At 66.1% G+C, this 26,081-nt stretch overlaps 4 protein-coding genes across 11 annotated transcripts in view; 2 read left to right on the top strand and 2 right to left on the bottom strand.

Moving 5' to 3' along the window:
* Nucleotides 1–1,158, top strand: part of SSNA1 (SS nuclear autoantigen 1) — a 1,731-nt gene extending 573 nt beyond the window's left edge. The window contains exons 2-3 of the mRNA XM_040225749.1: nt 3–369; nt 666–1,158. Coding sequence (XP_040081683.1) covers nt 3–369; nt 666–773 — 475 coding nt within the window. The 3' untranslated portion in view covers nt 774–1,158. The remainder of the gene's footprint in view (nt 1–2; nt 370–665) is intronic.
* A 1,247-nt stretch (nt 1,159–2,405) lies between these two features.
* TPRN (taperin) lies at nt 2,406–10,050 on the bottom strand. Of its 2 annotated transcripts, XM_040225583.1 has the most exons (4): nt 7,939–10,050; nt 3,105–3,330; nt 2,908–3,014; nt 2,406–2,817 (listed from the first exon to the last, which is right to left on the bottom strand). In XM_040225583.1, exons 1-4 carry the CDS (start codon nt 9,763–9,765, stop codon nt 2,755–2,757), a joined length of 2,223 nt encoding a protein of 740 aa, XP_040081517.1. In that variant the 5' UTR covers nt 9,766–10,050; the 3' UTR covers nt 2,406–2,754. The 2 variants fall into 2 exon arrangements, with proteins under 2 accessions (XP_040081517.1, XP_040081516.1); XM_040225582.1 differs by having other exon boundaries at nt 2,908–3,330.
* A 187-nt stretch (nt 10,051–10,237) lies between these two features.
* On the top strand, nt 10,238–23,654 carry NDOR1 (NADPH dependent diflavin oxidoreductase 1). Of its 7 annotated transcripts, none has more exons than XM_040225575.1 (14): nt 10,238–13,819; nt 14,156–14,233; nt 17,608–17,705; nt 18,735–18,833; nt 18,920–19,021; nt 19,099–19,308; nt 19,538–19,683; nt 19,785–20,005; nt 20,142–20,249; nt 20,335–20,449; nt 20,527–20,673; nt 20,764–20,882; nt 20,966–21,060; nt 21,144–21,488. In XM_040225575.1, exons 1-14 carry the CDS (start codon nt 13,256–13,258, stop codon nt 21,286–21,288), a joined length of 2,247 nt encoding a protein of 748 aa, XP_040081509.1. In that variant the 5' UTR covers nt 10,238–13,255; the 3' UTR covers nt 21,289–21,488. The 7 variants fall into 7 exon arrangements, with proteins under 7 accessions (XP_040081509.1, XP_040081510.1, XP_040081508.1 ...); XM_040225576.1 differs by having other exon boundaries at nt 19,562–19,683; XM_040225580.1 differs by having other exon boundaries at nt 13,612–13,819; nt 14,205–14,233; nt 19,562–19,683.
* A 533-nt stretch (nt 23,655–24,187) lies between these two features.
* On the bottom strand, nt 24,188–25,634 carry RNF208 (ring finger protein 208). Its single transcript, XM_040225613.1, has one exon. The coding sequence runs from the start codon at nt 25,152–25,154 to the stop codon at nt 24,354–24,356; it is 801 nt and encodes a 266-aa protein (XP_040081547.1). The 5' UTR covers nt 25,155–25,634; the 3' UTR covers nt 24,188–24,353.
* Nucleotides 25,635–26,081: the final 447 nt, after the last annotated feature.

Below are 26,081 nucleotides of genomic sequence, written 5' to 3' on the forward strand. Positions count from 1 at the left end.
AGGGCTCGCGCGGGGCCTCCTGAGACGGCCGACGCCCTGGGACGCCGGCCGCCGGCCTGGTCTGGGCGCCCGGGCCTTCGCTGGCCGCTCGCCTCGCGCGCTGGGGCCGGCGCTCCCGCCCCCGCCGCGGCCCCCGGCGCCCACCGCGCCCGCTCCCCGCTCGCCTCAGGCATCGAGGAGCTGTGCCAGAAGCGGGAGGAGCTGTGCCGGCAGATACAGCAGGAGGAGGAAGAGAAGCAGAGGCTGCAGAACGAGGTGAGGCAGCTGACGGAGAAGCTGGCCCGGGTCAACGAGAACCTGGCGCGCAAGATCGCTTCTCGGAACGAGTTCGATCGGACCATCGCGGAGACAGAAGCCGCCTACCTCAAGGTGGGGCTCGGGGTCCGGGTGCTGGCCCCGGGGCGCCTAGACAGGTCGTCGGCGCCCGTGGAGTGACAGCGCGGCCTGGGTCTTACTGTTGGCGTCTTGTCGCCGTGTCGCTGGCTCCAGACTGAGCAGCAGCGGGAGCGGGAGCCGACCTGGGCCTGGATTCCCAGGGTGTGAGCAGTGGGCTTTGGGCTATACTCAGAGGGGAGCAGGGCCCGGCATAGGAGAGGGCGCCGGGCTGTGGCAACTTTCTGACCGGGGGGGGAAGAGTGTTAACTGGCTGGTGTCTCTGTCCGCAGATCCTGGAGAGCTCGCAGACTCTGCTTAGTGTCCTGAAGCGAGAAGCGGGGAACCTGACGAAGGCTACAGCCTCAGAGCAGAAGAGCAGTGGAGGCAAAGAGAGCTGATGAGGCCGCGGGTGGGGGTCGTGCCTGTGGCTCAGCAGCCCCCGCAAGCCTGTCTTTAAAGCATCTTTAAAGTTCTTCAGGGAAGCAGCTTTCTCCGTTTGTTGTCTTTGGTGCCGAGAGAGGCTTCAGTGGCTCTGGGTGACAGGATGGCCTTGGGTGTAGCCCACCCAGTGGGGGTCCTAGTCCTGCACTCACGCAGGCTCTGGGGAGCGTAGCTCTGCAGGGAAGGCCCGCTTCTAAACCTAGCAGGGCGGGAGTCCCCAGACTTCCTCCCTCAGCTGGTAGGTGCCCAGGCAAGTGGAGGAGGGGCTGGGGCCCTTCTTCACCTCAGAGCTTTGCCCTGGAGGCCTGTGACTGTCAATAAAGTTTGTCTTTGTAAAGATCCCTGCCACCTTGCTGCCTGTGTAGTGTGGGGCTGCCAGATGCAAACCGCACCCCCCACCCAAGTCAGAACAAACTCTAGTCCAGCTGCCATATGGTTCCTTTTGAAGGAGAGAAGAGGGCCTGGAGTGACTTTCCCTGTGTCCAGCCTTGGCGGGAGAGAGGTAAGGGTGCCCCTGAGCATTTCCTGTGACCTCTGCCACATCCGCTTCCTCTGAGCCTAGCGCACAGCCCACACTTCACTGAAGGTGCTGCTGCTCCTGGCTTCTAGCATAAGGTTGGGTCTAGGGGACCTTCTTGGCCTTAGAGCCCCTGGGAAGAGCTGCACTCCAGCCCAGTGACTCCAAACGCTGCTGGGCAGCACAGCCCCTGTGCTTCCCACTCCCTCTGGTCATGAGTGGCGTCCATGCAGCCTGGGGCCCAGCCCTCCCTCCTGAGTCCTCTGGGCCCATCTCCTTGGCCTGTCAGCCCCCCTGGGGTCCTCACAACCGCTGTCTCTTGAGGTTGGGCAAATTGGGAAGTGTGTGTCAGTCGAAAAGGTCTACAGAAGTCTGGGTCCACCCGTTCCAGGAAAACACCTTCCTCCCTCCCAAGCCTGGCCAGGTGGCATTTCTCCTGGGCTTGACATTCCAAGAGGAAAAGACATGCCTTCAAGGGCTGGATTGTGAATGGCCTGGCTCCACACAGGCAGCCAGTACAGCCGGGAGCAGCTCCCGTTCTTGTCACCTCTTGGCAGTTTTCCATGCTCGCGGGACCCCAAGCGAGTGGTCAGCTTGCCACGGCCTTCCTGCAGGCCCTAGTAGGTCCGGGAACCTTCCAGTCTAATCAAGCAGCAAGGCTCCCTGTCCTGCGCTTCTCTGTCCACCCCAACCCTTGGCCCTTCAGGAAAGCCTTCAGACCCAACAGCTATAGTGCCCCCACTCCCAGGCCCGTAGAATTCCAGCCCCTAGAAAGCTTGCCTGGCGTCCCGCCTCCCACCACAGCTCTCACTGACCTGCTTCTGGGGTGCTCACAAGGCAGACCCTCGCCCAGCCAAAGCGTGGCTGGGAGGGGAAGCAGGGCAACGAGGGCCACGGGTGGGGAGGAGCCTGGGCCACGCCACGCGGTGTGGGGTGCCATTCAGGGCCACCTCCCTGGGCACACAAGTCCACGCTGGTCCTCCACCCGACCCCAGGTGGGTGGCCTCCGCCATGCGGCCTCAATGTAGCCTCACGGACCCTCTCCCCCGCCCAGGACCACGCAGGAAAGTAGAGGCAGCTCATGTGGTGTCGTTTATTGAGTCCGTCATCAGAGGCAGGGAGATGCGCCGATCATCAGAAACAGTGGCTGATGTGGGGGTGCGGGTGGGGAGATCCAAGTCCCGTCGGCCTCCACCCGGACACAACTGACAGCAGGAGCCAGCCCTCCCCACAGGCAGTGCCTGCAAACCAGGGTCGGGAGTCCCGGGCGCCCCAGGCTCGGGCCCTGAGCACCAGCCTGCTCGTGAGGCCCCAGGCAGGGCGAGCAGGACGTGGGTGGGCAGAGCCTGGCAGGCCGGAGGGTGTGCAACCCCTGGGCACCGGGGGCTCAGCCTTGGCTGTGCTGGTCGGGGGGTGGGAGGTCAGAAGTAGAGGGCTGGCTCGCTTCGGAAGTCTGAGAGGTCGTTCTGACTGGCAGGGGTGAGCTGAGAGAGAGTGTGGGGGCAGTCAAGGGCACGTCCAGGCGTTAGAGCCCACCTTCCCTGGGCGCCCATCCACCACTTGTTCCTGCTCACCATGACCTCCTTGGACGGGGCCTCCTCCGCACTCGGAGTCCGCTCCAGCACCTGCTCCGGCCACTTGCTGAAAGCCACGGAGTGCTTCGGCGTGTAGTTGGACAAGCCTGCAGGTTGAATGGGTGGACGTGTGGCTGCAGTCCCACGGCCTGGGCCGCCCCACCCTGTCCTGCCTGCCCGCCCTGACGGGCACTCACCGGAGCTGCCGTCCGGCGGCCGTGGGCTCTCAGGCCCCACACTGCTCACGAACGTGGCCCGGGGCAGGAACAGCGCGAGGGGCTTCTCTGCTGCACCATCAGGGCCGTAAGCCTCTGCGTCCTCCTCTGCGTCCTCCTCCTCCTCCACCTCCGCCTCCTGCAGGGAGCTTTCAGGGGGGTACTCAAACGTGGTCTGCAGGCTCTTGTCGTTGAAGGAGATCTTCATCTGGGGGCAGGCGGCGCATCAGCGAAGGCCCCGCTGCGGGCCTTGGGGGTCCTCTAGCTGGACGGAGCTGGGTGCAGGGGGCCCCCAGGGTGCAGTGGGGACGTCAGACCAGAGCAGGAGCCCAGCACTCCATCAGCCCCAGAGAAGACCCTCCACCTGGACCCTCAGGCCGCGGTGTCTGCCTGTAGCCTGGGCCCCGCCCTCCCCTTCCCGCCCCCTCCCACCCCAGGGTCCCCTCACTCCTAGTGACCATCACTCCCAAGGCCCAGACCCCAGCCAGCACCAGGAGCCCTAAGGCAGGGGGTCTCCAGATCCCTCCAAGGCAGTCCCCAGGGTCGCAGGTCTGCCTCCCAAGGGAGCCAGGGCACCAGCCACATCTCCCAGCCTGACACTCGCCAGCAGGAACAGGTCCAGCTGAGGCCGCACCCGGGAGCCCACCTCTGTGTTTCCAGCAAGCCCCTCCTGTCGGCTGGGGCCTTCCTGCAGGCCTGCGTTCACAGCCGAGCTTGCCAGGCACCGGGATGATCTACCTGCCCTGCTCAGCACAGGCCACCACGGCTGGGCCAGGGCCTGGCACGCCCAAAACCAAGCCCCCAAGGGCCCACATGAGCTCAGGCAGCCGCCCTGCACCAGGCCCAGGAAGGGGCACTGAGTGCTGTCACCGTTCTGCAGAGCGAGGCGGCTGGAAGCTGCGCCAGGCGGGGCCAGTGGCCCTCTTCTCTCACTCGGCCTGCCCACACGGTCTTCACCTGCCCTGTCCGCTCGACAGGCCCCAGGAGTCTATGCCAGGGGAAGTCCTCTGCTTTCCTCCCACAGGCCTCGGAGGCCAGACTGTGCTGCGGGCGGGGAGGGCCCGTGGGGTCCAGACCCTCCCTCTCTGGGGCCCAGGGCCAGGCCCCCACCGCCTGCTCACGGGCTCGGCCGGCCAGACGGGGTGGTAATGAATACAGGAGCCGCCTGCCCGCAGCAGATGTGAGCAGCCTACAGGAGCTCGAAATATTAAACTCCAGGGCACAGGACACCACAGCCAGCTCAAGTTCCTCCTCCTCCCCTGGAAGGAGCCGAAGAGGCAGCCAAGCCCCCGGGCGAAGAACCTTGGGCCTGGGGACAGCGGGGGGTGGGGGGGCGGGGGAGGGTCTCAGAAGAGCTGGGCTCGAGGTCCTGGGCAGCAGAGGGCCCGGCCTTGGGGGACACGCGCAAGGCTGCCCAGGAGCAGCCGGCACTGCCCTGCTGAGCCAGGGTCCGGAAAGAAGGGCTGGGCTCCTGCCACCTCCCGTGGGCACACACAGCTGTGGGCAGCCTTGCCCGCCTCTGCCCGGCCCGCAGACACCAACTGGGCAGGTCCCAAGCCCAGGAGCCGTTGCCCTCGCCCGAGCCATCCGCACAGACGAGCGGTCAGGGAGATGGACACACCATCACCAAGGCCAGGCAAAAGTGGGATCGAGGTGCTGGTCCCGAGACAGGACTCCACCCCAACTGGCCACCTCCCATCCACCGCCCCGGGAACTGGCCCTCTGAGACCTGGGGCCAAAGACCCCAGAAGGAGCCCAAGGCAGGAAGGGGCTTCTGGCACAGGGGTCGCCCAGCCCAGGCCTGCAGGAGCATGCCCCTGGATACACAGCGCTGTCCCAAGGACCCCGGGCCCTCTGCACCCATCCCCCGCCGCTGGGGACAGGGACGGGCTCGCTGCCAGGGCCCGGCGGATTAGCACGCTCTCATTAGTCCGCGTGACCAGCTGCGAGCAGGACACCAAGGGGGCTGGGCGCAAACAGGCCCCGAGCCTGGCACGGCCTGGCCAGGCAGCGGCCCCAGGCGGGAGGAGTGGGCCCACAGGCCTGCCTCAGCCAGCTGGGGCACGCAGCAGGTCACGTCCCACCTCCCTTCAGTCCCCAGGCTCCTCGTGAGCTCAGGTCTGTGGGTCACAGGACACCCTGTGACTCGTGCGCTGGGGGGACCTGTCTCCAGACCCCAGGAGGACAGAAGGGGCAGGGGCTGCAGCCAGAGGCACCTGCACAAGCCTGGTCAGCTGACCGGCAGGGACTTTGCCCCTGGTCGCCAGCGGGTGGGTCCTGGCTCCGCCCAGGGTCCTGGCTCCGCCCACTTCACCCTCACCGCAGCCCGTCGGGCATGCCCAGCTGGTTACTGGGGAGTGTCCACCCTGCACTCTGGGCTGGGAGCTGGGCTCCAGCAGTCCCAGCCGGGGGTGAGCACCCACCCCACTCCGTACCCCTGCACCCACCGTCTCCCACTCAGCCCAAGCTCCAGGGGGGCACAGGACCACCCCACAAGGGCCCAGAGGAATTCCCACGACGGCTCAGGTGGGATGCCCTGAGTCAAGGGCAGCCCTACCCCCACCTATCCCCCCTCCCCGCCATCAGTGGGGAAACTGAGAGGAGGGACCGGGCCGGCTCCAGCGGTCCTGGGCTCTAGAAAGACCCAAGGACCAGAGGGGTGGGTGGGCAGGGGCTTGGGCGTGGAGGCTCAAGCCCTGTGGGCATCGTGCTGGGCTGGGTGGGTGATGGGCAGCTCCCTCCCAGGGGAGAGGCCCACCGTGCGAACCCGGAGAGCCTAGGGCTGGGGCAGGGCGAGAGGGGCGTGGCCGCCCCCTCCCCTAGCAGCCAGGGGGAGACAGGGTGTCTGCGCTTCTGCCCAGAAATAACTAACTGGGGGCCGTGTGCGCCCCCCGGGTACGGCTCCAGGGTGCGCGGCTGGCTGGGCGCCCACAGCCCAGGGCAGGCTGTGTCCTCCACAGACGTGTCATCGGCAGCCCCCACCCACGTGAGGAGCTGCGCCTCCCTGTCCCTCGGCAGAGGCGGCGGTCTAGCCCCCACCCCGCCCAGGAGGCCCCCGATGTCCTGCTGGCCTCCAGACCCCCACATCCCTGGGCTGTGGGGTGGGAGGGAACTGAGAGAGCGACGAAGCCCCATGCTGGCTGGAGCGGGCACAGGGGCAGCGGGACCACAGGAGGCGGCCACAGCCGGGGTGGCCCGGGTCACTGTGAAGGGCTGGGCGGCCCCACACCTCTGTCCCACCCAACGGGCATTCCACTCTTCCTGGAAAGGGCAGCTGGTGCTTGCCCAGGCATAAGCCACTCCCAGCAGCTCGTGCTGCTATGGCAGGGCCCTAGCCAGGCTGCTCGGCCATGCTAAGCAGCATCCATCTGGACCCCCTACCCCTGAGGCTGGCACCAGGACAGGGACCAGGCTGGTCCAAGGGCCAGGCCAGGCCGGGGCCTGCTTCCTCTCGAAACTTCCTCGCGTCCTTCTCACCCCCACTCAGTCACTGGCGACCCCCACAGCCCTGCCCCAGCTTTGGGCTGCAGCCCTCCAGGCCCAAGAGACAGCAGCGGGCCCCCAGGGTGATGGCTGTGGGGCTGTGGGGCTGGGACGGGTGCTCAGCAGAGAGCTCCGCGACCTCCAGTACCCTCAGGCCCACCCTCCGCACGGCAGGGCGGGAGCCACCGCCTCCACCGCCGGAGGCCGGCAGGGGCAAAGCGCCTCCAGCAGCAGTTGGGGCCAAGGGTCGGTCAGGACGCAGGAGCAGACGCGGGAGAGAACAGGCGTGGGCGTGGGCCGTGACCGTGGCTGCCGGGCGTGAACAGAGGGTGAGGCGAGGTCAGGCGGGCAGGACGGGGCAGGGGTGGGGAGCGCCGGAAGCGCGGCGGGGGACAGGCGCGGATGCCTGACCGGGCAGATGGAGCGGCAGGAGAGGGTGACGCAGGGGTGAGGCAGTGCCAAGGCCGACCCTGAGGCAGGAAGGCCAAAGGAAGCAGACGGGCGAGGTGCCACGTCTAATCAGACAACGCCAGCAGCACGGCAGGCGAGGGGGCTCCATGACGCCAGCATGCCACTGCCCCCCACGGCCCCAAACACCGAGGCGAAGGGCAGAGGCAGCCTCGGGACGAGCAGAGGAGAGTGCACCTGCCCGCAGCGCCTGCTCATCAGTCTTGTGGAGCTGGCCTTGGAATCTGCCCCGGGGTGACACGCTGCCGCCGAGATGACCAGGAAGAATCTGAGGAACGTCTCCTTGTGCCCAGAGGGTGTCAGGCCTCCCCAGTGAGGGCAGCTTTTTCCTCAGTCCCCAGCAGCTCAGCCCAGGCTCAGACCAGCCTGTCAACCCTCACTCAAAGCCAAGTCCTGCTAAGCGTGAAGCCGGTACGCTCCCTGGAGAGCTGAGTAGGAGTCCCACCCCATCCAAATCAAAGGCCTTCCTGCCCCTTCCCACTTCCACCCTGGCCCCTGCTACCTGCACAGGCCAGGACCCGAAGAACATGCCAGGCCACCCCTCGAACCTAGGGCCCACCTGGGACAGGACTGCCCAGCCCATTCCAGAGAGGGCCATGAGAGTCAACAAGACATGGCCCTGGCTAGACCCACCGTCCCCACCAGCCTCTCGAGGTACAGAGCCCCTGGGTCCCTAGGATCCCACTGGAACCCGTGCCAGGGACTCCCCCAGCCCAGACTCTCCTGGAGCGTGCACAGCCACCATCCCCCTCTGGTCCCGCACCCAGCCCAGGTGTCCTGAGAACAGGCCACGTGCCACACCCACACATCTGTGACCTGCCGCCTCTCCCCCTCCCTGCTGGGGACTCTGCCCCCCGCCACTCACCTTCTTTCTTGAGGAGCCAGCCTTGGTGAGACAGGACTTCTGCAGGGCCAGATAGCCGCCAATCACCTCGATCTCGTGCACGGTGGGGTAGCGCTTCTTCGGCGAGGTCCCCGCGGCAGCAGGGGGCTCCGAAACTCTGCCTGGCTCCTCCTCCTCAGCCTCCCCTGGCCTGGCCTCGCCGTTGGCCTGCAGGGCCCCTGGCTTCCTCTTCGGCACCACTGTGAAGGTGTTGCCGCCCCGAAGCTGGAGCTCTGGCACGCGCCCAGGCCCGGTCGGGTGTGGGCGGCACTGGGGAGGCGCACCGGCCCCGGGGCAGGGCAGTTCGGCCTCTTGGGGGACCTCACCCTCCGAGCCCACCTCATCAATGAGAGTGATGGGCAGCCCTGGCCGCCCAGGCTCCCTGCCACTGTTGGCCAAGCCAGGAGTCTGGAAGCCCTGGGCAGGCTCAGCTTCAGCGGCGGCCCGTGGACACGGCGGCGGTGAGGGCGGCCTCTGCCACCTGACGGCAGGGTCCACAAGGGCAGTGGCGGGTGCGGGGCTGCCCCCCTCCTCGATCCTGGAGGGGCTCCTCCCCGCGGCAAACACACCATCCACTCCAGGCACCTGCTGGGCTTCAGGCTCCCGGTGCTGGGAGGCCCAGCCAACTTCTTCCTCTGGAGGCGCCATGGACCGCCTCCCTTCCCCAGGAGGAGCCCCAGAGGTCTTGCGCTTGGGGATGACTACGAAAGAGTTTTGAGAGTTCGCTCGAAGGCTGGCCAAAGCCCGGGCCTGGAGACCCCCAGCAGGGATCCTGCCCATGTCTGGCTTGGGGGCTGGCCGGATCTCGAAGGAGTCATTGGCGCTGGTGGCCGCGGAGACCCGCTGGCTCTGGCTGGGAGTGGCACTGGAAGGGCTGAGCGTGGGCAGGGCCGGAGCCGCGGCTGGAGTGGCACTGGGGGTCCCCTGGCTGGGGGACTGGTGGGCGGGGGCCTCCCCCGACTCCACCTTTGGCTTCCACTCGCCTGGCCCAGGCGCGGAGCCCTCAAAGCCCTTGGCAGCGCCGGCCCGGGACTCCGGGGCCGCGGGCCCGCTGGGGAGTGGGCGAGTGCCCGCACTATGGAGCAGGCCCCGCGGGTGGACAGTGAAGGAGTTGCTGCTGGTCTTGTGCAAGAAGTCGCTGCGCCGGGGCCTGGGGCCAAGGCCTGAGCCGCAGCGCTCCGGAACGGACTGGAAGCAGGCGGCGCGCTCGCCCACGCGCGGAACGGCCGGGCCCGGAGAGGGCGACGGCGTGGGGCGGACGCGCTCCGGGCTCCCGCGGCGGCGCGGCGCGGCCGGCGGGTCGAACTTCTGGAGCAGGCGGCTGACGCGGCCGGGAGGCGGCGATGCCTCGTACACAAGCACCTCCGCGGCTCGGATGCGGGCGGTCCCGCCAGGACCGAGGCCCGGGCTGGGCGCGGGCGCGGGCGGAAAGCCGGGCGCCGACTCGATGATGAGGATGTTGTCGGCTCGGATGGTGCGCACTCCGGGCACGCAGCAGTACAGCTCCAGCAGCTGCTCCGCGGGCCGCGCTCCGGGCCCCGCCACGCCCGCGCCCCCGCCGCGCCGCGCCCCGTGCCGCCGCTCCGACTCGAGCCGCATGAACGGGTTTTCGCGCAGCGGGCCCAGGCTCTCGGCCAGCACCAGCGGCTCGGTCGCCGGCCCCGCGGTCTCCGTCGCGCCCGCCCCAGCGACCGGCGCCGCGCCCCCGCCCAAGGCCGCCAGCTTAGCCCGCTTTCGCTCGAGGATCTCTCGCTTCCAGGCAGGAATCGCGGAGTGGGGCGCTGGGCCCGGCCGCCCCACGCCAGCCATGCTGCGGAGTGGCCGCCGGAGCCAGCGCGCGCCAGGGACTGCGCTCGCCGCCCGCCGCCCGCCGCCGGCCTTCGCGCAGCGGCCCCACCCCCGGGCCGCCGCCCATTGGGGGAGAGGCCCGTTCAGGCCCTCCCCAGCCCCGCGGCCCCACCTATGGCAGGGAAGGTAGCCGACCACGCTGATTGGAGAGCGTTCTCCCCGACCCCGCCCTCCCGCCGACCTCAGTGGACAGCGCCCAGCACCGGAGCGGGTCCCTATTGGGGAGGCCCCCTGGGACACGCCCGTGACGCCTCACGCCCCTCAAGGGAGGCCCACACTTCCGCCTTTGCTCCCTAGGCCGGCCGCGCTCGGAGGGCGGAGCCAGGAGGGGGCGGGTTCTGCCCATCAGGCCGGCCGGGCCCCCGGCCCCGCGTCGCGGGTGACCTTGGCTGCGCTCGGTCTGTCCGCCTGTTATCCCGCGGAAAGCGCGGTGGAAGAAGGGCCAGCCCGGGACTGGAAGGCTGTCTCGCTCCCGTGAGCGGTGCGCCGGTTATACGCCAGCCTCCCTCTTCCTGGCCCAGGTGCCTATGGGTCCAAGGACTGCCCACCTGCCGTCCTGGGTCTCCTGCGGGACTTAGTGGAGACAGCAACGGCTGGAGCCCCATCCAGTGCTGAGTAACCGGTTTCTCAGGAATCTCTGATTTTTGCTGGCCCCTAGAATCCACTCTTGTTGCCCAGACAAGTAGTGGAAACTATCCACCCTTGGTCATCCGGAGCCCACCAAACACGGATGGGAGTGTGGAAGCCCAGAACGCACACAAGCAGGCCCACAGCGGTCCAAGGCACACAGGGCAGTAATAGCCGGGGCACATTGCATTCACCTGATGAACCGCCAGCCCCAACGCTGACTTTGAGGGCACACCTTCTCCGTGTACTTGCCATGAGGAAGTTCACTGCCCTGGGAGGGCTGCACGAAGTTCACTACATTCTTTCAGGCCTGCTGGAGCCAAGGAGAGAAGGCCAAATCGGGGGCACGGGCAAGGACAACTGTCCCCTGCCTTTCCAGCGCCTGCCTACAGTCAGCAGATGGTCACAAATGACACTCCTGCCTCCACTGCACTCACTTTTCAGAGACAAGGCTCCAAGAGCACCTGGGCCTCTGCAAAGACCCAAGGGCAGGTTCCAACCCCAGGGCCCTTCTCCAAGTCTGTGTCCCGGGGCAGTCTGCAGCTATCACTACAGTAACTGTACTTGTAACAGCCCAGTCTATCCAGCTGCAGAAAAGAAACTGGATTTCAGCCTTCCAGAGCTCAAGTGTTCCTTCAGGACTCTCCTCAAATCACCTTCCCAAAAGGAAGCTGAACATTCTTGCACTCATCCCTTGTAGGCCGACAGGATTACCTAATCCCGAACTACCAGAATCCAACAGGGCAGTGACAGAACACACAAACTAAAAATAACATTAAAAGGAAACCCACCCCCAAGGGTCAGCTTGCATCTGGTTTTGACACAGGTTATGCCGATGCTGGGTAGGAGACGTTTCTGTAGCTGTGGCACAAACTAGACCAGCCTCCAACTCAAGCATCTCAGTGGCTCAGGCCGTGCAGCAGCCATCCTAGGAAAAGGGTCCTGAAGCTGTTTCACTAGAACAAGAGTCCAGAAAACATGTTCTGTAAAGGGCGAGACAGGGAATAATTTAGTCCAGTGGTTCTTACTAGGAACAGCTTTGTCCCCCAGGAGATGTGGCAATGTCTGGAGACACTGGGCTGTCACAAGTGAGGGTGCTCCTGGCATCTGGTAAGTGGGGGTCAGGGGTGCCACTGAACACTCTATGATGCCCAGGACAGCCTCTCCCTGCACACACACAAACAAAAGTGATCTGACCCAAAGGCCAACCGTGCCCAGGTCACAAGCCCCGTACACTGCAGGCCACACTCACTCTCTGCCATGGTGTCTTCACAACCCTTTGAAAATGTAAGTTATTTTTAGCTGAGGGGCAGTACAAACACAGGCCCCGTGTCACAGCCTGCTGACTCCTGCTCTGCAGTTCAGTGAGGCCTACAAGGACTGATGGCACACGCCTGTTAGCCCTCAAAGTGGGCCCACCCCCAGGGTGTCTTCACTCTGGCTCCCAGGCAGGGAGCAGGGATGCTCCGAGGGAACTACCCTGCCATCCAACCAGAAGGCTCGAGCCAACTTGCAGCCCTCTCTTACAACCTCAGCTCTGTAACCACGCACACCACACAGCAGGGAGCGTCTCAGCATTAACCCTCAAAAGGTCAGGCAACCACTGTGTGTTTCAGCAAAACATTCTCTTATTTTATTTTCATCTCAGCAAATGTTCTCATTTGGCACCTAACTGGCATCAAACCAAAGCCCTCAGAGAGACAAGCGTGGGCTGAGACCAACCGCAAACATCCCAAGTGTAGGTCTCAATGCCTATTCGCATCAGAACACCTGTTCTCTCTCTGGTCCCTTAGAGTGGCCTAAATGTCTCAGGTGCACTAACACTGCCGGCCACAAGGTGGTGGAAAAGCTGGGATAGGAAGCCAGGCAGTGCCTTGAAAGCAAGTTCTTTTCTCAGGCGACACATCTCCGGATAGGGTCCGGGTCACGCTTATTTAACATCCTCCTGTCTGCCTGGGCTGGAATGAAGAAAAAGCTATCCTCCGCAGTGCCACTGGGGAGAAGACACAAACTGGTTTACACTTTTTAGAGCTCAAGCATCTAAGAAAGTCTTGTCTGGGGAGACGGGGACAGCAAGCGCTCAGGTCAGCACTGCTCGCCAGGGCAAACCCCGAGTCCAGCTTTGCAGCCTTTGCACACCGCGTACTTTGCCAGGATCCATGAAAATACTCGAGAGCCCATGAGGATATTTTACTTATATGCAGTTTCTGTCAGGAGCTCAGGATTGTCTGGCCTTCTCAGGATCCTTCTCGGGATCTCAGTTCAAGATTAGCCATTCAAAGCATGAAGAGAAAAATACACTTTAAGAATCAAGGCTTCTCTTTTTAGCCCAGCTGAGGAAACAATTTCAGACACGACTGATCGAAAACCAGGCATGCAGCAGGGCACAAGCTGGCTCTCAGACTCAGATTTCTTCTCTGGTGCGGTAGACATGGGGACTCCGTGCGGGTCCCAGCACTCCAGCCTATCTTCTGGGAGGCTAGTTGACCCGGCAGGCACGGATCATGAGCAGCTGCAGGAGAATGAAGACCGGAGACGTGATCAGGCCGAACCAAAGCTCTCGCGTTTGCTCCACCAACTTCTGGCACAACAACATCTCGAAGACGAACTTGAGGCTGAGAACTGTGAGGACCCAGAAAAGGCGGAGCACGGCCAGCCGCTTCTCTCCATCCTGGAAGAGCCGCACGGAGACGATGGTGGTGAAGTAGGTGCTGAGCCCGTCAGCAGCGAAGAAGGGCACAAAGACGTTCCACCAGGAGAGGCCAGGAGCCAGGCCGTCCACACGCAGGGCTAGCAGCACAGAGAACACCAACAGGGCCAGCAGATGCACGAAGATCTCGAAGGTGGCGAAGCCCAGCCACTGCACCAGCTCCCGCAGCGAGAAGAGCATCGCGCCGGCTGGGCGCGGGCCGGGGCCCGGCCGAGCGTCCCAGCTGCCGAGCTACGCGGCCGCGCCCTCCTAGCCTCGCTGGCGCCTGCCGCCGCCGCGGCCAACGAGAGGCAGCAAGCGGCCCCACCTGCCCCGGCCCTCGGCCCCGTCGCGCGGCCGACCCCCCGGCCCCGACCCGGGACCCCCCACAGGCCACCCGCCGACGCCCGCCACGCTCGGACGCCATGCCCCGTCGGGCGCGGCTCTAGGGCGTCACTTCCGGCCGACGCCGGAAGCCGGAAGTTGGAGCCGGTCGCGGGGGCCCGGGCTGGCGGCGAGTGCTGCGGGTCACGTCAGGATCGCGGGGTTCCCCGGGGTCAGCCCATGCCGAGCGCACGACTCCTGGTGCTCTTCGGCAGCCAAACGGGCACAGCCCAGGATGTGTCGGAGAGGCTGGGCCGCGAGGCCAGGCGCCGGCAGCTCAGCTGCCGGGTGGAAGCCCTGGACTCCTACCCCGTGGTGAGGGCTCCTCGGACCTCGGCGAGGGTACCGGGCGGGCTTGGGGCGCCGGCCCCCAAAGCGCTCTACCCCAGGGAGCTGCCTTTCATCTGAGAGCGGGCCCTTCCATTTCGGCAGATTTAGGGGCCGGGAACGCTTGGGAGCAGCGGCCAGTTTGACGCATGGAGACAGGGGAGCGGTAGCCGGGGAGCCTGAAAGAGAAGGCAGGCAGGCCGGCCGCTCGCGAGCGCTGAGTCCCTTTGCCCCATTCCTCTGAGAGAAGGAGGGGAGCCAGGCTTCTGGGAGGGTGCCTGGCCATTACAGCCCGAGGCCTTACATGTGTGTCTTTTTGTTGAGGTGAATCTGATTAATGAGCCCGTGGTGATATTTGTTTGTGCAACTGCAGGCCAAGGAGACCCCCCGGACAACATGAAGGTAAGGCTGACCTGAGGTGCGCTCAGGAGCTCAGATCCCTGCCCTTGGCCTGCACCCTGGTTTCGTTGCCTGAAAAGACTTGAGAAGCACAGTGAATAATTGTTCTCCTGTGGATTGGGGAGGAGATCTCTGGGTGGAGCAGGGAGCTCTGGGTGTCCTTCCTAATAAACTCTGGACTACTTTAACTTTTCATGTTTTTTCCCAGCGCTGCATATAAATCTGGTATGGGTCTTGTGTGTATTTCAAAGCTCACCTTTAGGGAACATTCTTCCATTCTTTGACCATCTTTTGAGCACACATTGTATTCCAAGCATAATCTCATGCTGTGAATCCATCTATGAACCCAGTAGTCACATTTCTACCCTCGTGAAACTCAAAACAGCAAAAGCAAATGTGTAATGGGCAGTTACAATGTCAAAAAAAATGCACGCTGCAAGAGAAAGTGCTTGATGTTAATGGGAGCATTAATAACGGCTGCCCCCCTCAATCTGGAGGTTCAGAGAGAGCTTTCTAGAAGGAAAGAGGCTAGGCTAAGTCTTGAAGGATAAGTGGGGGCTAGCCAGGCACCAGGCAAGAGGGAGCAGCCTCTGCAGAGGACAAAAAGAGCCCAGCCATGGAAGAGTGGAAAGCAGTTCAGGATGGTCGAACCAAGGAATGAATCAGGCTTGGAGGGAAAAAGAGCGGGCAGCCAGGTTGGATCCCAAAGAGGTCAACAGCCACGGGGAGGCAGAAGGATTTGAAATGAAGGGCCGTGGAACCCATGGGGTGATGCAGTCACGTGTGTATTCCAGCAAAACCAGCCCTTGTCTGCAGGGGGAACAGGCTGCAGGGGAGCTGGAGTGGGGGTGGGGGTGGTGGTGGGAGGCGGGCAGAATGCAGCCAAGAGCCTGAAGCTTGGGGCAGGACGGTGGCAGAGCAGAGGGTGGCAGACGCCCTCCAGAGGTGCTAAGAAGGCAGAGCTGATTGAACATGGAATCGTGGAATTGAATCTCAAAGACGAGAAAGAAGGTAGAATTAAGACAGGGATTTGGGGTTAGCTACTAGGATGGATGGTGGTTCCACGCACAGAAGCAAGAGAATCGGGAGGGTGAGATGCCGGGATGTTGTCCAGGTGGAGATGCGCAGTCGGCCTGGAGCTCCAATGAGGAGCCTTAGTGGAGGCACATTTTGCAGTGGCCAAAAGATGGAGGCGAGAGGAAGGAGGTGCCTCCCTCCCCCAGGACAGGCTGCCCTTAAACACAAAGGCAAGGAAGGTGGAGAAAAACCAGTGAGGAGCAGGAAAGTGGCTCCAGCAGCGAGAAGAGGGAGTGGACCATCTCCAAGGTCGAGGGCAGAAGGGCGACTGTTTCCAGAGGGTGGTCTGGTGCTCAAAGCTGCCAGGACATGGAGTAAGGTCAGCAAAGGGACGGCTGGCAACCTCGGGCACGGAAGCATTTAAGGACGTCTGCACGTGAAACAACTCAAAATTGCTTATGCTGTGAGGGGTTAAGGGATTAAACAGAGAATCGTTGTGAGAGAGAACCCAGGCCTGCTTAAATGCTGGTAGGTGCAAAAGGCAGAAGATTGAAGAATAGGCTTGGAGTGGGCACACCAGCACAGGAGGTGCGCAGGAGAGGAGGCAGGTCTGGGGAGATCAAGGCAGGAGGAGTGTGGTGGATGCCAGAGACCAGGGTGTGGCAGGGGTGGGGGATAAAGACCTCCATGGGGTCAGCTGGGCAGAGGTCCTGACTTTGCAGCAGAAACTATAGCATGAGCGTGGAGACGGTCACACCGGGATGAGGGTGGTTACCGGAGGGCCAGATGCCAGGATGGACACCATGGAGGCAGTCAGGATGGGCGCCTTCCAGCCCAGCAGGGCACAGGAGCAGGCCACCCCAGCCTCCTGGTCGCCATCGGACGCTGGCTGGGCAGGCCCCTCTCTTGGCCAAGAAACCCACTGGTGACAGGCCTGAACTTGAGGTTTTCTGTCATCTTCTGAAGCACAGATAGACCACAAAAAACGACCACGTGCTCGAGGAAAGACCCCTGTGAAGGACAGGGACCAAGAGAAGCACACGTGGAACCAGAGGAACAGGCAGAGCAGAGTTCCATCTGTGAGGGGTGGGCGAGCCAGCGCCCTGGGGCCAGAAACGCAAGCCTGGGCAGAGCAGGAGCTGAGGAGACCACCTTAAAATGACCCCAGGTCAGAAGATAACGCTGAGAAATTCTCCCAGAAACCATAGCAAAGTTAGGGAACAAGAAAGATGACATCAGGAGCCCGAGATTTTCCCAGCAGCCCCGCAACAGGAAGGAGAGCGGTGAGAGAATCACCGCGGAAAGTGTCAACAGGACTGAAGGCTGGATCTCCAGCCAACAAGCCCACCATGTGCCCAGGAAGGGCCGGCAGGGCGTGAACCGAGCCCCCACTGACACCTGACTCGTGGGTTTCAGCTGTTGGGCGTGCAGAGCGCCCAGGCATCTGGGATCAGAGCAGGCCACAGAGGGACACTGGCTTCCCAGCAGTGACCACCCAGCTGGACCATCTCAGAGCAAACTTTCAGGGGCCTGGAGAAGACAGCTTCAACCTGAAGTGTGCCTCACTGTCTGCCAGCGGTACAAGGGGAAGCCTGGCATTTTCACACCTAAGCTGTGAGAATCGCATCTTCCCTGGACCCTTTCTCAGGAAGTACCTGAGGCTTTCCACAGCCTTCAGGAGACAAGGTCTAAGCAGGAGATCTCAGAGGCACCTCTGGGCCTGCGGGAAGGCCAGGCCAAGACCTGGAATGGGAGGCGCTCCTGCACAAGCTGCCCAGTGGTGACCCTATGGTCAGGGAAGGGGAGGGACTCGGGCTCCGGCCTGGGGTCCACCTGGGATGAGTGGCCGCGTGGAGGTGAGGGTGCTCCAGGGGAGGGGAACAGCGGGGGACCTGGGCTGGCTCGCGGGGGCAGGGGACGGACACGGAGCGGCCTGATGGCCGGGAGCTCCGGGCCCAGGAGGGATGATTCCACTGAGTGGGGAAACCAGACCAGAGAGGGGCCTCAGGGCCTGCCGTGCTGGCCCAGAGCCTCTTTGTGGCTGTGAGGCCCGAGGCGGGGCTGAGAGCTGCCAGGGCCGTGCTGCCCGCATGCTGGGGGCGGGCCGGCAGCTGCTCTGGTGGTGACAGCCCCACCTGGCGCCCCCAGCCCTCTGCAGGGAGCGCTGGAGCCCAGCCCCGGCACTGCTGCCAGGGTGGCTTGCTTCCGCTTTACCATTTTCTGCCTTTTCCCAACTCGTTCACTACTACGGTAGAACGAGAAGCGGTCTTGTAACAAAAGCGTTACTTAGGGGAGCAGAGCCCTGGGGAGGCCTGGCCCGGTGGCCGGGAGAGGCCCTAAGCGCCCCTCTCCCACTGCAGAGTTTCTGGAGGTTCATCTTCCGGAGGAGCTTGCCGTCTACCGCCCTCCGTCAGATGGACTTTGCTGTGCTGGGTCTCGGGGACTCGTCTTACGCCAAGTGAGTAAGGGAGGGTGGCCCTGTCCCCCGCGTCCACACAGTGGCCTGGCGGAGGGATGCGTGACCCAGCCCCCAGGGCACCCCCTTGAGGCCGTGGCCCTGGCCACGCTTCCTGGCCCCACAGAGGCTCCTCGGTGGCACCTTCTCATGGCCAGAAGCCCTGGGTTTGAAGGATAGGCTGGTTCATGCAGAAAGTGAGCAGGACAGCCGGGGCAGGGAGGGGGCTGGCTGGGGCCACACCTGAGACACGGTCCAGGCAGGAACTGGTGTCCAGAGCCAGACCCCAGGGCCTGAGCCAGCGTCCTCTGTCAACATATGACGTAGGGCAACAAGGGAGCCTGGCTCACCCCGCCTTCATAAGCAGCCTTCGGGGAGGGGTTTGAGCTTACGACGAGCACGGAGAGCAGGGAGGTGAGAGCAGGCAGAGTGCAAAGAGCCTGGCCCCCAGGAGCCATTCGTGGCCACCGCTGCCTGCCTCCGCTTTGCTTTCTCTCACCATTTTCACGGCACGTCTCTGTCCTGAGCAGAGTGCTGTCGGTTTGCACTATTTCCCAGGGAAGTACTGAGGGCTTTGTGTTCAGGGGTACACATGACGTGGGGCTCCTGTAACATTACAACTCCTACCTCTCCAGCTCGGAGCTGAGGGAGGGGTCGCTGGGTACAGACGCCTCCAGAGCCAAATGCAGCCCAGGGCCTGGAGTTGTCTGGGTGAAAAGGACGGAAAGTGGGTGGCCTGTGACCCTCGCCTGGGAAGGGTCTGGGGGGCCTGTGGCCCTCGCCTGGGAAGGGTCTGGGGGGCCTGTGACCCTCGCCTGGGAAGGGTCTGGGGGCTTTGTTTACTGCAAAACGTAGACGTCTGTTCCCACTGCCGGGCACACCCATGGGGCGGGTGAGAGACCCTTCTGTCCTTCAGGGAGCCAGCAAAGGAGCCTGCGGGGCCTTGGGAGCCTCCACCCTGTGCAGCCCTCTGGGCGGGTACCTCCCGACTGTGCGGGGCCGGGGCCAGCACCAGCTCTGTCTTCTCTGTAGGTTCAACTTTGTGGCCAAGAAGCTGCACCGCCGGCTGCTGCAGCTCGGGGGCAGTGCCCTCCTGCCCGTGTGCCTGGGCGATGACCAGCACGAGCTGGGGTGAGTGGGTTGCGGGGTGGGGGTGCCCTCCTGCGGGCCCAGCTGGGAGCAGGGTCAGCAGAGGGGTGTGTCCCTGCTCTCTGCAGGCCCGACGCCGCCATCGACCCCTGGCTGCGGGATCTGTGGGAGAAGGTGCTGGGGCCGCACCCTGTGCCTCTGAACCTTGACCTGAGCCCTCCTGGAGTTGCGTGAGTGTGGCCTTGGGGTGGCGCCCACCCACACAGCAGACCTGGCCAGCGGTCTGAGAGTGTCTGCCCTTTCACAGTTGGCCCTCCAAGTTCACCTTGCAGTTCCTCAAGGACACCCCCGCCTCGGGCCCTGAGGAGCTGTGTGTGGCCGGAGCAGACCCTCAGGGCCCCCCTTCAGAGCTCCAGCCGTTCCTGGCGCCCATGGTCAGCAATCAGAGGGTCACAGGGCCCTCGCACTTCCAGGACGTGCGGCTGATTGAGTTCGACATCTCGGGCTCTGGGATGAGGTGCGGGTCGGCGCCGGGGGCCGGTGGAGGGGCTGCGCGGGAGCCTCAGTCCAGGGTTGAGCTGCTCTTCTCCTGAAGTGGGTGCACGTCAGGGCCGAGAGCAGGCACGACAGCCGGGAGGCAGGACCCCTCTGTCCAGGGCCCCCGGCCTCCCTGGCCGCTTGCCTCCTTCCTCTGCAGCTTCCCGGAGCCCTCAGTGTCCTCCCCCCGCAGGCGGGCCCCTCCCCAGGCCCTGGCTGTCCCTCCCCCACAGCTTTTCAGCCGGCGACGTGGTGCTGATCCAGCCCGAGAACACAGCCAGCCACATCCAGCGGTTCTGCCAGGCGCTGGGCCTGGACCCCGAGCAGCGCTTCACGCTGCAGCCCCGGGAGCCGGGTGAGCCCCCGAGGCCGCGGCCCTTGCACTGTGCGCTCCCCCACGCCCCCCGGGGCCCTGTCCCCCTGTGCCCGCCGCCCACAGCGTCCCTTCCCCCGCAGGCGTCACCTGCCCCGCGCGGCTGCCCCAGCCCTGCTCCATGCGGTGCCTCGTGTCCCAGTACCTGGACATCGCCAGTGTCCCCCGCCGCTCCTTCTTTGAACTCCTGGCCTGTCTCTCCCCCCATGAGCTGGAGCGGGAGAAGCTGCGGGAGTTCAGCTCTGCACGGGGCCAGGAGGAGCTTTGCGAGTACTGCACCCGGCCCCGCAGGACGGCCCTGGAGGTGGGCAGGGGCCGGGGGAGGGCCTGGCCCCACGGGACGGGCCTCGAGGTGGGCAGGGGCTGGCTAGCGGGCCTGGGCGCCTCGCTGCAGTGCGTGTGGCCCTGCCAGCCACAGCTGCCCTGCCGCTGCCCCCCAGGTGCTATGCGACTTCCCCCACACGGCTGCTGCCATCCCCCCAGACTACCTGCTGGACCTGCTACCCTTGATCCGGCCCCGGGCATTCTCCATCGCCTCCTCTCTGCGGGTGAGAGAGGAGGGCCAGCCTCAGTGGCTGGGGGGTGGGGGGGGTGGGGGCCCTCGGGCTGCCTGCCTACTGTCCCCTCCCCCAGGCCCACCCCTCGAGGCTGCAGATCCTGGTGGCCGTGGTGCAGTACCGGACCCGCCTCCGGGAGCCCCGCCGCGGCCTCTGCTCCAGCTGGCTGGCGTCCCTGGACCCTGTGCAAGGTGACCCTGGCTCTTTGCGGTGGGGGGTTGGGCCCTGGGCCTGGGAGCCTCTTTAAGCCGCCTCCCTCACGCCATAGGACCTGTCCGGGTGCCCCTGTGGGTGCGGTCTGGGGGCCTGACGTTCCCAAAGACTCCAGACGTACCTGTGATCATGGTGGGGCCCGGCACCGGCGTAGCCCCCTTCCGAGCAGCCATCCAGGAGCGAGTGGCCCAGGGCGAGACCGGTGAGCAGAGTCTGGGGTGGGGAGGCGGCCAGCTGAGCTCCGCGGGTGCAGGCCCAGGCTCAGGCCCCTGCTCCCCGCCCCCTCCCCCAGGAAATGTGCTGTTCTTCGGCTGCCGCCGGCGGGACCAGGACTTCTACTGGGAGGCCGAGTGGGAACAGCTGCAGGCGAGGGGCTGCCTGACTCTGGTCACGGCCTTCTCCCGGGAGCAGGTGTGTGTGGAGGGACGGGGAGGGGCGCGGGGCGGGGCGCCCAGGGTGCAGGCTCAGAGCGCCCCCCGCCCCCCGCCCCTCAGGAGCAGAAGGTGTACGTGCAGCACCGGCTCCGGGCACTCGGGCCACTGGTTTGGGAGCTGCTGGACGGCCGGGGCGCCCACTTCTACCTGGCAGGGTGAGCCTGGGCCGCGGGTGGTTGGAGGGACGGGCCCGTGGGGACGCCGGCTGTGCTGAGCGCTGTCCCGCCTGCCCTTCCAGCAACGCCAAGTACATGCCGGCCGATGTGTGCGACACCTTGCTGTCCATCTTCCGAGAGGAGGGCGGGCTCTCTGGCCCTGATGCGGCTGCCTACCTCGCCCAGCTGCAGCGGACACTGCGTTTCCAGACTGAGACGTGGGCCTGAAGGGCCATCCTGCCGTCGGCCGCAGCCACCCTGCCCGACGCTCTCTGGGGGCCGATGTTGGCTCTTGCCCTATCTCCCAGCTGGGATGGTGGTCAACTTGCCTGCACAGACCCCAGCAGAGGGAGGAGGCCCTGGGCAGCACACACCTGCCCGCTCAGTTCCAGGAAAGCCTCAGAATAAACGCAGGGCTCTTGGTGGCCGCTTCCTGCCTGCTCTTCCTTGTGCGGAAGTGGGCCTCGGGCGGTGGGTGGTCCGGAGCGGGTCTGGATGGAACAGCCCGCTCCGCTGGGCACGGGCGCCGTGGCTCAGACCACACTCCGGTGCCCGAGTCTGATGATGAGGGTGCCGGCCATTTGCCCACCTTGTGTAGACTCTGCCCTTGCCCTGAGGGAGGGCCAAGCAGGAAGGGCACCCGGCCAGACTGGTGTTGACCATACCTTACCAGCTCAGGGTACAGCTGCCCAGGGCCCTCAGGAGGGAGGGAGGGGGCGTGGCCTGGGTTGGAGGGAAGGGGTGTGGCTCAGGCTGGTGGGGAGCTAGGTCTGACTGGTGTCCCCACCCCTGGGAGGGGAATTCCTGTTGGAGGAGTTGGACTGGCCTGCCCACAAGGCCACCGCCTGGAATCCAGCTGGCCGTCCTTGGCTGAGGCAGGGACTGCCTTGCCCACGGCTGGGCTTGGGCAGATCCTGTCGGGGACAGCACGCTGGGCCCAGGAGCCGGCAGGGGCACGGGGACCCAAGGGAAGTTTCCTCGAGTGGGGCCCGGAGCCAGAAGGAGGCGGCGGTTGCTGCAAGGTCAGTGCCAGAGCCTGCCCTGGCTGTGGAGGGCCACGCTGACCTTCAAGGCCCCAGCCACCCCTCTGCCACCCTGGGGTCCCCACCCACCCGTCCCGGGCCCTGCCCTGGAGGCACCGCCCCTGAACTGTGCCCTGGGGTCCCTGCTGGCGGCCCTGCTGACCGCAGCCCCGGGCTCAGCAGTCGGCCTCTGGGCCCCGAGCACCTGGACCCGGTGCACCAAGTGCCGGTAGAGGACGGGTCGGGCAGCGGGGCCCTCGGGAAGCCCCAGGGTGCCAGGACTCCGGACAGTGAGCCCCTGCTGGGGGCCGCGGCCCCGCCCTGGGCCAGCCGCACAGAGCTCGGGGAGGTGCAGCAGGAGGCGGAGGAGTGCCCCGTCTGCACGGAGCCCTACGGGCGGGGGCAGCAGCGCCCGGCCCTGCTGAACTGCGGCCACAGCCTCTGCACGGGCTGTCTGCACCGGCTGCTGGGCGCCGCCCCCGGGGACCTGGGCCACGCACGCTGCCCGCTGTGTCGCCAGAAGACCCCCGTGCTCGAGTGGGAGATCTGCCGGCTGCAGGAGGAGCTGCTGCGGGCCGACAGGGCCCCGCGCCCCGCGCCCCCCACCCCGCCCCTGCCTGCCCGCCGCGGCCGCGGGCCCTGGGCCTCCCTGGAGCACCGCTACCAGCTGCGCTTCCTGCCAGAGGCCGTGGGCGGCCGAGGCTGCCTGCCCTTCCTGCCCTGCCCGCCCTGCCTGGGTGCCTGGCTCTGGGCCCTGCGGGGACACGGGCCCTGCGCCCGCCGCCTGGCACTGCTGAGCCTGCTGGCACTCGAGCTGCTCGGCCTGCTGCTCGTCTTCACCCCGCTCCTGCTGCTGGGGCTGCTCTTCGTGCTGCTGGACGGCTCCCGCCGCTGACGGCCACGCGCCTGCTGCCGGCACGGCCTGGGCCTGGGCCTGGGCCAGCCGCGGCTGCCGACCGACAGGAGGTCTCTGTGCCGGGGCCCCTGGGAGCACCCTGCCGAGGCCCGATGACCAGGACTGAAGAACCCAGGGCTGACCTGGGCGCCGGCCTTCATCCTGGGGCCTGGACAGGGCCGCCCCGGAACCTGCGTTCAGCCTCTGACCCAGCCTGAGACACCTACTGCCCAGACACGAGCCACCTGTGCCCAGCACAGCACTGGAGGAGGTCCGTGGCCAGGGCTCTGGGAGCCCCTTGGTGGACAGGCCCCACCCCGCTGCTGGGCCTCCCACCTGGCCGTTCTGCAGGAGTGGGTGCCGTGGACCCGAGTGTTCCCTGAAGGTCAGGCAGCCTGGGGGGCCCCTGCTGCCCAGGCCCAGCCCACAAAGGGCTGCCTCAGGAGCCCAGGGGGCCCCTAGCAGGCTGGGTGTCAGCACACACCCCTCCACTTCAAGGGCCCAGGGCCCCACCGGGTCCTGGAGCCAGAGACCACCAACCGGGCGCTGTCCTCCCAACCCCGCCGCAGTGCTCCTCCCTGAGCCTGCAGCCTGCGCCTGACAGACACTGTCACAGCCCCGCCTCGCGGGCTCGTCGGTACAAGGGGCAGCTCTCAATAAAAAGAGACTGGTACTGATGCTGTCATTCCTGCGTCCCCCTCCCCTCTACCCTTCCTGCACCAGCTGGGCGACAGTTCCTTCTTCAGGTGCAGTCGTCCAGTACCGGAGAGGAGACCCTCAGGCCTTGTACCCCACTGTGGTTGCAGCCAGCTTTTGTCCCAGCCCCAGCTCAGATGGGCCCCTGGGCTGTGCCCACAGCGCCTCAGGGAGTCAGGTGGGCTCCGTGGCCCAGGTGGGCTGCCTCATGCCCCCGGCTGCACTCACACCCAGGGCCCAGCGCAGAGAAGGTGCCCTCCCATGCCCTCCCTTTGTCCAGCCAGCCCTGCTCTGCCCAGCTGCTCGCACAGGCCTGCCCGGAGCGCACAGGTGGCTCACACACGCACACGCAGGCCCCGCCTGGCCCCCACTGAGCAGAGCAGGCTGACCCCCAGTATCTGGCCTCGCTCTGGTTGCTCAGCCTGGACCCCCACCAGGGCTGCCACTCTGGGTGCCCACTCCCCCCGGCCCGGGCCTGTGAGCAGGCCTCGGCTCCGGTGCAGGGCACGAGGTGCAGGCTTTGGCAAACAGTTTTAATGGCAGAGTTGGCTGCAGCGACAATGCCACGCGGGTGGGGCCAGAAGCTGTGGTGGGCAAGGGGTTAGCGGGCAACAGGGCAGGGCCAGATCCCTGAAGCAGCAGCGAGCAGGGACCGGCGGGCGGTGGCGGGCGGGCGGGCGCTACATGATGGAGCAGGCAGACAGCGGGTTCCGCGCATGGCACGTGCACGCAGCCCCGCAGTACTGCCGGAAGGTCTGGTAGCAGCTGCCCTCGGGCTCGCCACCCCACTGGCCACTCGACGGGGCGGTCAGCGCCTCGGGCGGCAGGCGGCTCAGGATGGATGTGTTGATGGCCAGCGCGGCCAGGCCGTAGTCAGTGAAGAGCACAGTCTCACGGCGGCAGGTGGGACAGGAGATGAACTTGTACTTGGGGCAGGACTCGTAGAGAATCTGCAGGCACTGCTCACACACGGAGTGCAGGCAGGACAGCACGCGGGGCCGCCGCTGCGCGGCGTTGTACGTGTGCCCGCACGTCGGGCACTCCAGAGGCTCCCCCGGGGCCGCGGCCACCGCTGCCGCAGGGGCCCCCGGGGCCGCAGGGCCGGGCCGCATCACATACTGGTTCACAATGACCTCGTCCGCCGGCGCCACCCGGGGGAAGCCCAGCTCAGCGCTGCCCTTGCGGGGCCGCCGTGGCAGGGGCGGGGTGCAGGGCGCCCCTTCCAGGGCGGGCATGTCCCCCCCACAGGCCTGGTTGACGATGATCTCTGTATCTGAGGGCCAGGCTCGCTTGGGCGCGAGGGCCGGGGCGGGCCGGGGCGCGGGCGGGAAGCAGGGGGCGGCCGCCTGCAGCTCAGGGAACTTCTCAGGGTGGACCATCTTCATGGCCTCCATCTTGAGGATGACATGGGGGCCCTTCAGGCAGGACATGAGGAAGCCTGGCCAGCCACCGCCCGCCTCGGGCCCCGGGTCAGCCGGCATCCGGCTGTCTCCAGTCAGACTGGGTGCTCGGGTGGCGGGGGGAGTTGGGTGGGGCCGGGGGGGCAGCGAGGGGACAGCATCCTGGCTGCCCTGTGGACTCCTCGGGGAGGCGGGCAAAAGCTGGGGGGGAAGGGTCCCCCCCAGCGGCCACCGTGGCTTCTCAGGTCCGGTCCGCGGGGGAGGAGGAAGGGGCGGGGGAGGAGGAGAGGGGCGGGGGGGTGTGGGCGGCTGCCCTGGGCCGGGGGTCGGGCCCAGGGGCTCACCCAGGGTCTCTGGCCTCTGAGGCTGGCCAGGGGGCGTTGCAGGAGGTCCCCCTGCAGCCGAGATCAGCCGTCCCGGGGCCCGGACATCCGGGCAGGCAGGGGCTAGGTGGGCCCCATGGCTCCAGGACAGGGCGCCCAGGGAAGGCAGCTAGCCTGAGCGCTGGCCGCCAAAGGACCCGGGCGGCAAGCTCGGGGTTGGCGGCGGAAGCACAGGAGAGGCCGGGGCTGGGCCGGAGCTGCAGGTGAGAGACGACGTGAGGTCAGCACCTGGGCCCACCCTCACCCTGCACAAAAGACAGGGTGCCCGACCTCTGACCCCGACCCTCGCCAGACTCGGAACCCAGCCCCTTCCGTAGCCCCTCGCGCCCGAGGCCCGACCTCTGCCCAGGAGTGGAGGCAGGCGAGCGAAGACCCCGCGCTGTCCCGCCCCGCCCGCACTCACCTGCCCCAGCCTGGCGTTCCCGGGCCGGGCCGCGCGCCGCCGCCTCCGCAGAGGTTGTCTCAAAGGCAGGCCTGGATGCGGCGCCCGAGCCTTGGCTCGGCGGCTCCGAAGGCTCCGGCGGCGACCTCGGGCGATGGCCGGGCCGCGGCGGCTCCCGGGGGCGTGGGGCGCGGGCGCGGGGCTCGGCGCGGCGGCGGTGGCGGCGGCGGCAGGTGCGTGCGG

Source organism: Oryx dammah, unplaced genomic scaffold (genome assembly GCF_014754425.2).
Source record: "Oryx dammah isolate SB20612 unplaced genomic scaffold, SCBI_Odam_1.1 HiC_scaffold_25, whole genome shotgun sequence".
In the NCBI taxonomy this organism is placed as follows: Eukaryota; Metazoa; Chordata; class Mammalia; order Artiodactyla; family Bovidae; genus Oryx; species Oryx dammah.